General features: G+C 41.7%; 1 protein-coding gene across 3 annotated transcripts in view; it reads left to right on the forward strand.

Annotated features, from left to right (window-relative positions):
* nhsl2 (NHS-like 2) overlaps nt 1–15,225 on the forward strand; it is a 231,083-nt gene that overhangs the window by 197,825 nt on the left and 18,033 nt on the right. For all 3 annotated transcript variants that reach the window (XM_004573397.4, XM_004573399.6, XM_004573400.5), the window contains exons 4-5: nt 161–410; nt 14,124–14,306. In XM_004573397.4, the coding sequence (XP_004573454.2) occupies nt 161–410; nt 14,124–14,306 (433 nt within the window). The remainder of the gene's footprint in view (nt 1–160; nt 411–14,123; nt 14,307–15,225) is intronic.

Consider the following 15,225-nt stretch of genomic DNA (forward strand, 5'->3'; position numbering starts at 1 on the left):
AAATCAAGACGTAAAAATACTTTCGACAGTACTTTCTAAAAGGTTATATATATCTTCCTGGGGAAATCAGACCCTTTCAACCATTCTCGACTTCAGTATATCAAACTGTGCATCACTATTTGATGACATAGCGGTTTTCCCTTTCTGCTTCTTCTTGCAGCCAGCATCAAAGCAGCTCTACGAAGATGAAACCACCTCCTCTGTGTTTGGTCTGAGGTCTGTTACCGACCTATCTCCATCCCCGTCTCCATCCCCCTGCAGCTCAGACCGGCCCCCTCTAGGCTGGAGCAGTAACAACAGTAGCAGCAGTACTGCCACGTCGGCCACTACTGGACCGCCAGTCGCCGAAAAACCTCGCTGGCACCTGGGAAGACGCACACCGGCACACTTCTTACCACTCGACGTCACAGGTACAAAAGTGAAATGCCCAAAATAGTCTAAGATCAAGTGTGGTTACAATTGCTAATGCTGTCAGTATATTTGATGCAGTCTTAAATGACCAAATAAATTTACAAATTAAGAATTTTGTTGAAACTGCAATGTGAAGGTGCACTTATAAGGCAATGGGAGTATTTCTGAAGTCTATTTCTTGCTGTGTTTCTCAACAACACTGTGGTGAACTGACAGGAAAGGTGAGTGTATGCAACTGATTGAAAGTCATTACTCTGACACATGCATCTGAGTCAGCTGAGCCTCCAGGATGTTTTCATGGCGACAGCATTACAGAGGTAGTGCTGCATGAAAATTGCGGACAAAGTCAGCATAGAAAGTGTGATACTTCCTTGATCTTTCTTAGAAGTTTTTGGACTGGCACAGCTACAGTACCTCTGAGGGAACACATGAATGTTTCATTGGCTGGACCAGAGTGATCCCGAGCCATCAAAGTAAAAAGAGTTTGCTGTGTTTTAATGGGTACGTGTAAACACAGAGACGATTGGCATCCAGTCTGTGAATGAGTGGTAATGTTTCCAGTCCAGCTGTGAGATGGTCAACAGCTCAAGTTGTGCTCATTTTAAAGAAGCGCTCAAGTGATTCGTGATTCATAATCAGCAGAGTTTGGGTCATTCATTTAAAAAAAAAAAAAAGGCAAACATACTTTAGTTTCAACTTCTCAAATGTGAGCATTGAGCATCTTTGGGGTTCTGGTTGTCATTTAGCCAACTCGAAAACTCAACTTTGAGCCATAGATGGAAGATAGACACCCCTAAGCATACCTGTTAGTCAAATAATCATATAATAATGGAAAATGCCATTAGTTGGAGCCTTGTCGAAGATGTCAGATGCTTATTGAGTAGAGGGGTTAGACTGAGGTTAATTATCTGGGCTGATGAGAGATGTGCCGAGATGCTTGTTGATTGGTGCAGCCAGGTGCCTTTGAGCCTTTTTCGCATTTATTAGAATTTATGACTTCAATATGAAATTTCACTGAAAAATAATTCAAAATTAAATAGATTAAGCCTGAATATGAGATTCTATTGGAAATGAATGATCATTTGGCAGCTTTCAGATGGCTCCTGTCATGTTGAGAATAGAAATGATTTTATCTCCAAATAAAGATGGTTTCTGTGAGCAGTAAAACAGCAACACTGTTGGTTTTAGAGTCCTGGCTTTGTGAGGGCCTTCACTGTCACCTGTGCTGTTCTCGAAGGAGTTGTGTGACAGCTGTAAAAGTGAGAGTCATGGCAAATCAGACTCAAGGAAAGCTACAACATGCGGTAAATCTGAATTTTCATCCCTTTGGAGGTCACATCAGTCCAATTTGGCTTTAGCTTCTTTGTGGTTGTGTATTAAATGCGTGCTGGAAAAGCAACACAATCTTGTCTTCCTCCAAAGAAGAAGCTCCAGGCTGAAAAACAGTGCTAATATTAATCTTGCTCAACAAATTTGGCAGATACCTCTTCCACATGGTGCATGGTCATCTTTGACAGTCCTCATAGTGTCTTGTCTTGCCACAGTGGATCATATTCCTCCATCTCACCCTACCCCTCCTCTCTGGTCATCTGTATTTTTCCAAATGGCAACTCCATACTCAAAATGCTTTGTCCAGGATACCCACTATCTCTCCTTTGCACATGTCTAAACCATCTAAAAAGGGGAGGCGAGTCCATGACAGCATTCATAATTCAATTAGTTATGACAACCTCTCCAACACGACTGGCTGAAATGCAACCATGACAGAGCCTCCACCATGTTTTATACATGGCTGCAGACTCTCGCTTGTTGCACCTCTCTCCTGACCTGCTCCATGCATACAGACGATAATTGGAAGTAAAAGTTTTAAATATGGATTGCATCACTCCATAAGATTTGTTGTCAATGAAATTACACAAGTCCAGTTCTTGTGTAATTTTCTTACCTCAGTCTTTTCTCCATGTTTCCCTTCCTTAAAAATGGTTTCTTGACAGCCACCCTTCAACTGAGACCATTTCTGATGAGGGTCCAGTGATCAGCTGAAAGACTAGATAAATCTCCCAGCTCCCGTGGCAGGTCTTTACTGGATCTTTTTCCCATTTCTTAAGGACAAAACTTCCAGATACTGTTTATCTGCTATAGATCGTTTTAGTCCTGGAAAACTATTGCTCAGGACCACTTTAAAAAAATTTACAAGACAGTCTTTGTGATGTTGAAGAGTGTGGCAGTGGACTCCCAAATACAGACCAGTCATGTGCTACAGTCCAAAAGAGTCCAACAGGTGATAATGGCAACCCTGGGAGTCCAGGGAAAAGCAGGAAAACAAACTGATGGGAAACAGAATTAAATAACCCACCAACAAAGAAAAAGGGAAAACTGAAGCTACACAAGTATGTGATCACACCTGAGGGGAACAACACAGGTGCAGACAATCAAGGAAACAAGACGAGGGGAAGTAAAACTGAACATCAGGCACAGAGGACAAATAATGGCCAAAATAAGACAGGAAGTGAAATGAGATGACTAAACATGAAAACACAGACATGAATTAACTAACTGAGAAAATACATAAAGAGCAATATACCAAAAATATTAGTGAGAAATAAGGAAAAGGAAAACTCAAGGCAAATAACAGCACAAACTAAGAATCACTGGAAGATGTTAAAAATAAAACCAAACTGTAAAGTCTAAAAACTCAGTGACCCAGGATCTTGACACTCTGGCTGCTTGGGAACAAAAGATTTTCAAGAAATCAGGAGTGGTTTGAGAGTTTTGCACAGCACCGTGTGTGTGCCTCATGCCGGGCTTGCTCTTTCGATAATTCAGAGTTAAAAGCTTGTGTTCCTACAGCTGATGTAAGGTACTCAGCATGGGAAACATCAGTCACCTTTTGGAAATGTAATTGCACCACATCCAGTCCACACATTAAACTTGATTCCTTGACTCATGAGATTGGCATAGACAAAGCCATTTCATAACACAGGTGTAAGGAAACATTTTCAGGTGAAGTCTTCCGGTGAAGCGCCGAGAGAATCCGTGGCATAAGATCACCGGGTGAAGACGTTTCACCCCCAGCCCCTTATTAAATTCTCTTTAGGTCATGAAGAAATAATTGGGAGTGATTTGAGAAGAGAACAGATGCAGAGTGTTATTAAAAACAGTGGGAAAGCTTCAGCATCAGCTCGCATGTTAATGCCAGAAGCCACAACTCAGGTGACGCTGCACGATGTGGACAGATTCCCTGTAGCTTTGAGGGAGAAAATGCTGCAGAAACAAGACTTGACATCGAGGACAATTTCTTCCTATGATCACATTCTCTATCGCGGTCGCCCATCTCTGGCAGTCAGCTCTGCTTGTGTGCATTGCCTGTGTGTGTGTGTGTGTGCTGTCAGAGCTGTTAGTATGCTGTGGTCACCCTCAGCAACATCGTTCTGACACTCCTGCTTCCACTCAGCCTCCTCCTTGTTTACTTTCCCTACGTTTGTGTGTGTGTATGTGTCTTTGCATGCATGTGTGGTCCTCCTGGTTTTTTGGCATAGCAACTGCTTCGTCACTGGATGCCTCTCTCCTCCTTCTTGCGCATATCCATCTATAGTTAAATATCTCTTTCTCCATTTCTCCTCACCCACCTCACCTCACCCACTGTGTAGAGGAGGAGAAGGTCAGGTATAATGATGCATGCCTGTGGCGTTGTACTTGGTGGGTATTCACTTCCTTCACACCGAGAGGAAGAGCAAAGAACTTTGAGTATAAGACTGACGTTTCTCCTTCTGTTTTCCTTCTTTTCCTTACATCAAGCCTGTCTGTGGTTTCATTAAATGAACAGGATCAGGTTTAGCAAGCAGTGCCCCAACAGGGGTAAATAGCATGCTTCTCGGGTACTATTTTTTGCAGAGTATGCATACACATTTTTTGTAGTGTATTTCGGGTTGAGCCATATAAACTGCTGTGCTCTCATTAGCAGTAATGAATTATGGTGTCACCCTGTGCAAAGGCGCGGCCCAGTTATTTGTTTTAGACGCAAATGAAGCTCAACTACACAACAGAATAAGTCAGAAAAGGCCATTTGGATGCATGTAAAACAGCTGTTCTCAGGGCTTCTCACTGATTTGTTTTGGTCTTGTTATCAGATTTGGATGAAATGAGAAAAAAATAAGATATCGTCAGACTTATCCAACTTGTCACCATCCCTCTGTCTCTTTTACACTCCGTCTCTTGCTTTTTTCCCTCCTCCTCCTCCTCCTATGCCAGAGAACAGGTAGCTCTCAGCCAGCTTGCTGTTGCCATGGTAACTCACCACTCTTCCTCCTCCCTAGTCCCCCCCCAAAAAAAAGAAGAATTACAAGCAGCAGTGACAAAAAGATGGAGGGAAAGGTGGAGAAGTGATGAGGATGACAGAGGACAGAAAATGCATACAGTGAGATACACAATGGAAGAATAATGAATGGAGGGTAGTGAGAAAGCTTCTTTTTTTTTTTTGGTCGCAGCTCCCACCTCCCACTTTCCTTCCTCTCCCTCACATCTCGCTCCAGCAATTTTCATGAATGACTGAAGCACTTTAGCCTGTGAAAGATGTGAATGCAACAGAGGCTGAGAGACAAGCAGCGGGCAGACGCCATCGGTCTGTGCTTATTTTTTCTCGACAGAGTTCATCGGTAAAATTTTAATGTAATCACATATTCGAGAGTCCTCGGTGATTTGGAGGGTTTTTGAATTGCAGAAAGGCGGACATTATTGTGTCTGTGAGCAGCCCTACCAAACACCAGACGTCCACGGTTATCGATTTCTGAGCTAAATGTGATCAGACAGTGAAAAAGACGTTGCTGGTGTAATTTTGCATTTTCAGGCATTTCCATTCAGTTTCACATTTACTCACAGAATAATCTAAATTGATTTGAGGTTGAACAAAGGAAAAGTGAACATGTATGTTTAGATCTTTTAGGCTCTAGCAGCCACTGTGATTGGATAAGCAGCGGAAAATGAATGGCTTAATTGATATTAACATACTTCAAATATATATATATATATATATATATATATATATATATATATATATATATATATATATATATATATGGGATGGTTAGCAAAGTGCAGTTTTAAGGGAAAAGAGCTGGTGTATTTAGGATCGGGGCATATACTGATGGTCGGTCATTCTCCTTCAGGATTTTCTGGTTGAGAGCATATTTCACGTTTCCATCAATTACAGCAAATTATCCAGCTTCTGAAGCATCAAAGCAGCCCCCAACTATCGCACCACCACCACCATGCTTGACCGTTATATGAAGATGTTTTGAGCGTTAGTTTTATGCCACATGTAACGGGATTTCAACTTCTGTCCACAGAATATTTTCCCAAAGGTTTGGGGAATCACAGATATGGGTTTTTTTAGCAAATGTGAGACAAGCTGTCCTGTTCTTTTTGGTCAGCAGTGGTTTTCCCATGTAACCTGTCACATTTGAGTTATTGCTGAGTCGTGAGGCAAAGGAGGCCTACAGTGCTTTTTGTGGTAGGATGGCCACTCCTGGGAATGTTCACCATTGTTCCACAGTTGTCTTAATTTGTGGATAATGACACAGAACGCTTATCTGAAGATGGACTCTTCAGTTTTTATCTAGTCAAAGTAACATTTTTTTAACCTCACAATTCAAATAATTTAGCAGTTGTTTATTTTGTAAATCTGTCAATAATCCTACAAAAATAACAGCTAATGAGGCTTGGACATAAGCGAGGAGTTTAGTGCAAATGCTGCTGTTTCCTATAAAAAGAGCAAAACAGTCCCAGACCCCGAATCAGATGGTTTCTGAATGCACTTATGAATGAAGAATGCAGAAAGTCTGAGAGCTTTAGTGGAGAGAGACAGAGAGTGAGAGACAGGCATTCCTGCTGCTGAGCTGCCGACGGTCTAATCCTCTTGGCTTACCTGGAGCCCCTCCAACTACAAGGAATCTGACAGGGGGTGGAACTTTTGAAAAACTTCTGAAAATCCTCTCAGCTCCACGCTGTGCCCTTTGTCACAAGATGAATCCATTTAGTGAGCTGCAATTTAGATGCATCCCTTGATGGCATTCAGTGCAAACAGTAAGATAGATGATAAGCCAGGGTCAGCAGTAGCTGAATAACACAGGAAGTTATTTGTTATTTATTCCAACACCGTAGAGGGTTAGATGCTGTGTAACACTTATAAACTGAGGGGGAAGGTGCTGATGTTAATAAGAGGAAATTATGAATTTCTGAAACACTTAATTTTACAGTTTTTTTCTAGTATAAACATATGGCACTGCTTCACCTTCAGTGGTTCTGTTTGAGCTTTAGAAGTCTTCATTGTGATAATTCATCTTTTGTCGGTTACTGTTTACAGAGCCGAAACTTCAATGCAAAGATGGGATTGTCATTTAAACCAACGCACCCCTACAGGTTGTTTGTTCAAGCTGTAAGATTGCTCATATTGATGTCATAAAGTTAAATATGTAGCACTGAACTGTGGTGAAGTGCTGTTTAACATTGCAAAAGGCTGTGCTATACCACAAAGCATTCTCTTCCTAAACCCTAAACCAAGTAACAACTTATGATGTTGAATTAAGACTTGGTTTAACAGACATAGTCTGTTGAGTCGATAACTGTTTGGCACTCGCTAACCGCTTTATGCTCGACTGGTTGGCGAGTGGCTGGAAGTTGCTGGCTGTTTCTGGGAAAAAACATTCATAAAGAAAGTGCTGCACCAAAAATCTCCTTGTGATTGTTTTGTCCTAGCAGATTTCTGCTGTCACCTGCATTTTGCCTGGAAGAGGCCGACTTACCTACAGACACTCGAGATTTACTCGCCGAGTTGTGCTGGAATGCAAACAAGAGGTGGAGAATATTCCTCTCCAAAGTTAAAGTTGTCCCTTATCACCACAACCACCTAGTTTCAAAGGTGCAGCTTTGATTTTAAAGCAAAGTGTCTTTTGTTTTAATGGGACAGCCAATGACTGTTGATCAGCACTTTGGAGAAGGTTGGATTTAAATCTCTGGGTTGAAGTTTTGAGCGTCTTTGTTAAAATGATTAGCTGGTCATGGGACACAGCTGAAAGCTCCAGACAAAGTTGCTCACTAAACCTCGAGTTTTAGAGCATTTTAATGCTGGTTTAGCATTCCCTGTCAAAAAAGTCACATTAGCAGTTGCTGTAATGTTTCCTCTAAGCAACTGCAGCAGCAGTTTGTTACTGTTTTCTTTATTTTTAAATAGTTTTTAAGCAGCGTCAAGATGTTTATGATCACATAATTTAAAACACTGTGTGCTGTAGACCGTTAGGGCAACTAGGCAGGAACAGTGGGCTACACATGTAAGTTTGGTTTTTTAGTTTGTGTTGTACTTTTCATGCTTTCACTACAATCTGGGACGCATGCAAACTTTTGCTGATGGTGGCAACCTGCTAGTGATAAAAGCAATTAGTAAAAGATTCATAGTGAAGCACCCAAATACCTCTTTGCAACAAGTTTCACACTTGCACTTTTCACACTTGCAACTGCAGCTGTTCACAGTATACTGACTGGTTTCTAGGTCTGTGTGGATGGGGCTTAGCAGTCAATTGTACAGTGACGGGCCAAGGAAACCTGACTTAAAACGTGTTTATAGTGTGACAGGAAAAACTGTTTTTCTCTGAGTCTCTCTATGGATAATTTCTTCCTTCATAACAACTTCACAAGTTATGATTGAAAAAAAAAAACCAATTTCAAATCCATCCATTTGACATTTGTTAGCTTAAAATTAGGGTCATAGCTTTTCTGCCAGTCCTCACCTAGTATTCCATTAGCCTGTTCGCTAGCAGTGATTGGCTGGTGTTTTTGTGCATGTTTCCCTCATGCAGGTTATACATGTAGCTTGCTAGCCAAGCTTGCTAGCATTAGCCGATAACTTAGGAATCCACCCTTCTTTACAAATATATGGTCACTTATCACTCCAGAAACCATTATGGCATTAGCTGGAATGTTAATGTTGATTTCTTAAAGGTTTTAAGTCCAAAAGATAAAGTCTGAATGATGTGTGCTGTTAAGGCAACAGTCTGGTGCGTTTTTGCCTCCATCACTCTGCTTAGATCCCAACGTTGTCCTACTTTTAAACTGAAAACACTCTTATATGTTATTTTATGTCATGAGAATTGTTAGAAACTTGTAATATACTGTAAGGTTACGTGGTATTTTGTGATTGTCATGTTTCTCTCTCTTGCCCAAAGCTATTCTAACCTCTGTGTCCTTAAGACTCACTGCATGCAGGCAGCTGAGCAGTTTAACAAGGCTTATACTGAGGAGACATTAGGATTTGTAACTGGTGGAAGGCTGATAGTTTAAACAGAGTCTGTTAGTGATGCCCACAGAAGCAACAAGAAGACTTACAGCCTGCTAATAACAGCTTGGTGAGACCGATCTTGAAAGTGGGAACTGCTCTGAATATTCAAGTAGGAAAGTTAGCTAGCCAAGACTGGAGGATGCAAAATTGTCACTATGGTGTCGGCGTTACAGAGGGACCCACACCAGCAGGAAGTGGGTGAATGCATGACAGTCAGACAGGAAGTCGTATTTAGCTCCACTCCACGGCTGAGTCACAGCTTTAGCCTCTCTGCTGGAAAGCTGGAGATGCTCCGACTCAAACACTCGTGCTTATTCATGCACAGAGGGGAACGCAGATTGAGTGGCAGTCAGTGAATGAGCTAAATAGGGAGACTGTTGCAAAAATAAACAGAGGATGAATAACTGAAGGGAATAGGCTCTTGGAAAGATGGAGAGATAAAAGGACAGGTGGAAAAACGGGCAGGTTAGTCAATGAGTAAAGCAGAAGAGCGGAAGGAGTCAGGACTTTTTCTTAAATCATGAATCCAGGTTTGCTGTTGTTAGGGGGAAAAAAGATTTAGAGTGCCCAAAGATTTAGAAGCAGAAAGTGTCAGGAAGTTTTGATGATTAGAGTTATTAGTTTGATGATTTGCCAAGCAAAAGGTTTCCAAATGTTAAGATGGTGATAAAAGCATGTTTATTTCAGACATCTAAGTAACAGCAGGAATCATTATTACACATCCAAATACAGTTGTGCCATTAAAGAGAGTTCAAGTGTCCCTTTTAAAAATTATTTTAATGGGACAGCCAATGACTGTTGATCAGCGCTTTGGAAAAGGTTGGATTTAAATTTCTGGGTTCAAGTTTTGAGCGTCTTTGTTAAAATGATTAGCTGGTCATGGGACACAGCTGAAAGCTCCAGACAAAGTTGCTCACTAAACCTCGAGTTTTAGAGCATTTTAATGCTGGTTTAGCATTCACAAAAGTCACACTAGCTCACATTAGCAGTTGCAAAAGTTAGAGATACCTGCTGTAAAGTTTCTTCTAAGCAACTGCAGCAGCAGTTTGTTACTGTTTTCTTTATTTTTAAATAGTTTTTAAGCAGCGTCAAGATGTTTATGGCCACATAATTTAATACACTGTGTGCTGTAGACCGTTAGGGCAATTAAGCAGGAACATGCTTGTAAAAAATAATTACAAAACTTTCTACCTGCTAATGGAACAAAGGAATCAGCGGTCAATTTTCCCAGGTGAACTTATCCTGGAGAAACCAGGTTTCCCTAATACTCTACCTAGTTATGGAAACCTGGTTTCTTATAAAAGAAAGTCAATAAATCAGCTCACTGGAAAAAAAAAAACATTGTCACATGGAGCATGTCTTATAGTTCAGAAGCTGCAGGATTGGTTTATGCAAGTGTCACACATCAGGGATTTCATTGAACAATATGTAAGAAGATGTGTTTATTTATAAAAAAAAAAGTAATTAAGAAAAAAAAACTCATTCAACCGACCTCACACACATTCATACAAAAAAAAAGTTACGCTCAGGCATCTTATCTGACATTCACGGGCACTCGTGGACTGACAGACACATCGGAGGCAACTTAGGGTTCGGTATCTTGCCCAATGATGCTTCAACATGCAGGAGCAGGGGATCAAACCAGGGCTCGACCCACTCATCTTCCAGCTGAAAGAAACCGCTCTACCACAGTTGCTATATGAGATGACTTTGCTCAACCTACTGACAAATCTCATTCAGTATTGAATTTGCTGTGCATCTGCAAGCTGCTTTGCAACCACAGACAGTAAAACACATGGGCACAGCTTCTGGGTCAGAAAAATGAAGCCAGTGAGGAAGCACATTAATCCTGCATTCTATCTCCAGGCCACAAGATGGTGATAGATGTGGTTCTGATTCGACCTTGTTGGACATTTTTCTGCTGGATGCATGAGCTCAGTCACTCATTTTGGATCACACTGAATAAAATAAACAAGTCTGTTTAGTAAATCTTGGTCATAAAGTGTTTCAAAATGTAGGATTAGCTGTGATATGAAACCGCATGCTCATTGGCCAAAGATCTGTCGATCAGAGGTTATTAGCCAGTTCGCTGTTAGACCCTACCCTTGTTGTCACATCGGTGCTTTTGCAACCAAGATGATTCTGGCAGAGACGCTCATCTTGAGGCTTCACAAACCAGTAGCACTATTCATGCTGGGATTTTAATCAGCTCTGTTGTCACTGATGTCTAAAACAGAGCCATGCCATCAAGTCTTAATCATGTTAGGTTCAGTCGCATTTCCTTTGTTGTTCTGCGCCTTTGAGCTTTGCATAATTCATCTTTATCTGTTGATTTTTCTGTAAATGTTTAGTTTGGGCATCAAATATCTGCCATTAGTTTTCTGTTTGCTCTCTCAAACAGATCAAAGGTTTGTAATTCTGTGTTGTTAAGTGCCTGGAGGCATAATTCGTACAGGCTGCTGCAAGAGGGACACAGCTGGGGGAAGAAAAATGGAAGGAGGGTGAGCTGGACTCATCTGACTTCCAAATGTGAAGGAGATCTGTTTTGAGTGCTTGGTGACAGCTGTCAGTGTCAGCGGTACGGCCATGTTCCTTAAGTTTGCTTTGGCACAGGGTGGGTAATAGTGGGCTGATTTGGCTCCAGTTTGTTTATTTGCTTTCTTGACTTATTGATTTTTAGTACCGCAGTCCTCTTAAAAGAGCTTCATCAAGTGGCACAATTTCATTGTTGGACATAAATTTTAGCAGCAGGCTGAGCTCGATATGACTGTTGCTCTAAAACGAGGCTGATAGCTTAATGGGATGGGTGAGAAACGGCGCTGTATGTCATTAAGGTAACCAGCTAGGTGCCTGCTGCCACCAGTGACTCACTGGATTCATGTTCTCACACAAAACACATTAGGGAGACGGGAAGTGCGCTAGAACAGAGCAGCAGGTTTCTCCGTCGTGTCTGCCTTGAGCCCGTCTGGATTAAAATGTAATGCATGTACAGGAGTCATTATGGTGATGATGAAACTGAAAGCTGCAAAGTCTTCTCCACTTGTTCAGCTGAGATGAACTCATCGAGTGTTGCTTATGCCACTTCTCAAACACTTGCTGAGTCAGAGGCAACTTTAAACAGTGGACACTTGAAGTATTAGCAATTGTGCGACAGGAAATAAAGAAGAGTGGAAACAACTACCAACTTCAGGCAACTCTGTGACATTAATTGTATCCTATTTTAGAGTAAACGTTAATATTAAAAGGGCAAATCAACAGAGTTCTTAATGCATCTTTAATTAGACACTATTTATGTAAACAGTCTTGATTTGAAATCTCTTTATAGTGAAAAATATTCAGGCGGTATCAACCAAAAAGCATTGTTGGGAGAATTGGACTTCCACTTGACTTTGTTTTACTCGCAAATTTGCCTAAACTGCTACCTGAGTTTTGAATTCTTTTCTTAGTCTTATCACCTGAAGTGTTGTCAATGCCTCTAGCAATTGTATGAGAGTTTTGTAAGCTGAGAGAATTAGACAGATAATATAGAAATTTAGAAAAAGAAATGTAGAAATACATCTTTCTAGTACTGGGTGTACTCCCTTTTTTCTTTAGAGCTGCCTTAATTCATTGTGGCAAAGATTCAACAAGGTGCTGGAAGCATTGCTCACAGATTTGGGTCCACGTTCACATGACGGCATCACGCAGCTGCTGCAGATTTGTCGACCGCACATGACCGCACACCAGTTTATTGTCAATGTGTACTCCAAGGTATTTGTGGAGGACTATAAATACCTTGGAGTACACATTGACAATAAACTGGACTGGGCTAAAAACACCACAGCACTTTACAGGAAGGGCCAGAGTCGTCTCTATTTTTTGAGGCGACTGAGGTCCTTCAACATCTGCCAGAAAATGCTGAGGATTTTCTATGAGTCTGTGGTGGCCAGTGCGATCCTCTATGCTGTTGCATGCTGGGGGAGCAGGCTGAGGGTCGCAGATGCCAACAGACTTAATAAACTGATCCGTAAGGCCAGCAATGTTGTGGGGATGGAGCTGGACTCCCTCAAGGTGGTGTCGGAGAGGAGGATGCTGTCCAAGATAAAGACAATGTTGGATAACACCTCCCACCCACTCCATGACATGTTGGTCAGTCACAGGAGCTCGTTCAGTGAGAGACTGAGATTACCGAAAAGCACCACTGAACGACACAGGAAATCATTCCTGCCTGTGGCCATCTCCCTGTACAACGCATCCACTTAACACACTGTTGCTGCTACAACTACACATGTTTCTTTTCCAAATATTTATTTATAAGTGACTTATGTATGTATGTATGTATATATATGTATATATTGTACTATTCTTAGTTAGCGTATTGTCTGTCTTATCTTAATGTTGGTTTAAAATGGAGCACTGTAACAAAAAATAATTTCCCCCAGGGATCAATAAAGTATTCTGATTCTGATTCTGATTTGAGCTTTGAGATGCAGTGTGTTATCCTGCTGCAGCCATCAGAAGATGCCCAAAACCTACCATCCAAATGTTGCAGCAGAGATCATGACTCATCAAACCAGGCAGCATTTTTCCAGTCTTCTACTGTCCAGTTTTGGGGAGCCTGTGTGTCCTCTTCTTACCTGTCACCCAGTCTGGTCTTCTCCTGCTGTAGCCCAACTCCTTCGAACTTTGATGTGTTACAAATTCAGAGATGCTCTTCTCCGTATCTTGGCTGTAACGATCGGTTATTTGAGTTCCTGTCTGTTCAAAGCAGTCTTTTCTCCTCTGACCTCTGGGTATCAACAAAGCATTTTCCCCCAGAGGACTGCTGCTCAGTGGATATTTGCTTATTTGCACACCATCCTCTGTAAACCCTAGAGATGGTCATTGGAAAAATCTCCGCAGATCAAGATTTCTGAAATGGATCAACCCATCTGGCACCAACAACATGGAAAATCACTTAAATCATCTTTCTTCCCCTTCCTAATGCTCACTTTGAACTTCAGCAGGTCATCTTCACCAGGGAAGTGGCCACTAGAGAAATGGCAGTTCCCACATTTTCTTCCTTTTTCACCTCCAAAAGTTGCCTCCTGATGCAAATACAGAGTTATGGTTGACACTGTGTCTCACTAAAGTGACCTGAGTGAATGTTTAATAGAAGCAGTAAATCATGTTTGTGTTAACGAGAGTTGTGAGAGGAAAGCACTGCAGCCTTTTAAGAGAGACTTGAAATCATATCAAATGATCTGCCTTCACATCGCTGTCTCTCAAGAGCCATAATCTAATACTTTATTGCCATGTCAACAACATGATTGGATTTATTGTTTTATTTAATTTAATGCGTGTCAGGTAAAATTAGTCTTCCCACCCTCCTGCTGACCTTCTTGCTGCTGTCTTCCTCTTGCAGGTGAAGGGAGAGGATTGAAATTCCACGGTGTTGATCTTCTCCAGCACTCTCCGTCCCCTTCCCCCTCTCCCGGGGACCCTTTCCCCCACCAGCCCCACTCCCTGGAGCCTGTTACTGACACACCGCACCAGAATCTCCCACTGAGGAAGACACACTCTGACCTCGACACAACCTTACCTGCAGGTGTGTGTGTGAGACCATAATAGGGAGCTCTTTACCCTCCCTCCATGGTGCAGATCTTATTACTCCTCACATAAAGTGTGCCGCAACCTTCAAAGACAAGAGAAAGAGAGAGAAAAAAAAGAATCTGGGAATGTCAGAATGAAATTCCTATACTCATGAACTTCTCGTATTTCAGATAAAACTCTAGTATTGCTGTTAGTAGCACTGAACAGTTCTTGGCTGTGGAAAGACTATCATTTTTTTTTCCCGCCCACTTTAAATACAGTGGGGCAAAAAAGTATTTAGTCAGCCACCGATTGTGCAAGTTCCCCCACTTAAAATGATGACAGAGGTCAGTAATTTGCACCAGAGGTACACTTCAACTGTGAGAGACAGAATGTGAAAAAAAAATCCATGAATTCACATGGTAGGATTTGTAAAGAATTTATTCGTAAATCAGGGTGGAAAATAAGTATTTGGTCACCTCAAACAAGGAAAATCTCTGGCTCTCACAGACCTGTAACGTCTTCTGTAAGAAGCTTTTCTGTCCCCCACTCGTTACCTGTATGAATGGCACCTCTTTGAACTCATCATCTGTATAAAAGATACCTGTCCACAGCCTCAAACAGTCAGACTCCAAACTCCACCATGGCCAAGACCAAAGAGCTTTCGAAGGACACCAGGAAAAGTATTGTAGACCTGCACCAGACTGGGAAGAGTGAATCTACAATAGGCAAGCAGCTTGGTGTGAAAAAATCAACTGTGGGAGCAATCATCAGAAAATGGAAAACATACAAGACCACTGATAATCTCCCTCGATCTGGGGCTCCACGCAAGATCTCATCCCGTGGGGTCAAAATGATCATGAGAACGGTGAGCAAAGATCCCAGAACCACACGGGGGGACCTGGTGAATGACCTGCAGAGAGCTGGGACCAAAG

This window comes from Maylandia zebra, linkage group LG3 (assembly GCF_041146795.1).
Source record: "Maylandia zebra isolate NMK-2024a linkage group LG3, Mzebra_GT3a, whole genome shotgun sequence".
NCBI lineage: Eukaryota > Metazoa > Chordata > Actinopteri > Cichliformes > Cichlidae > Maylandia > Maylandia zebra.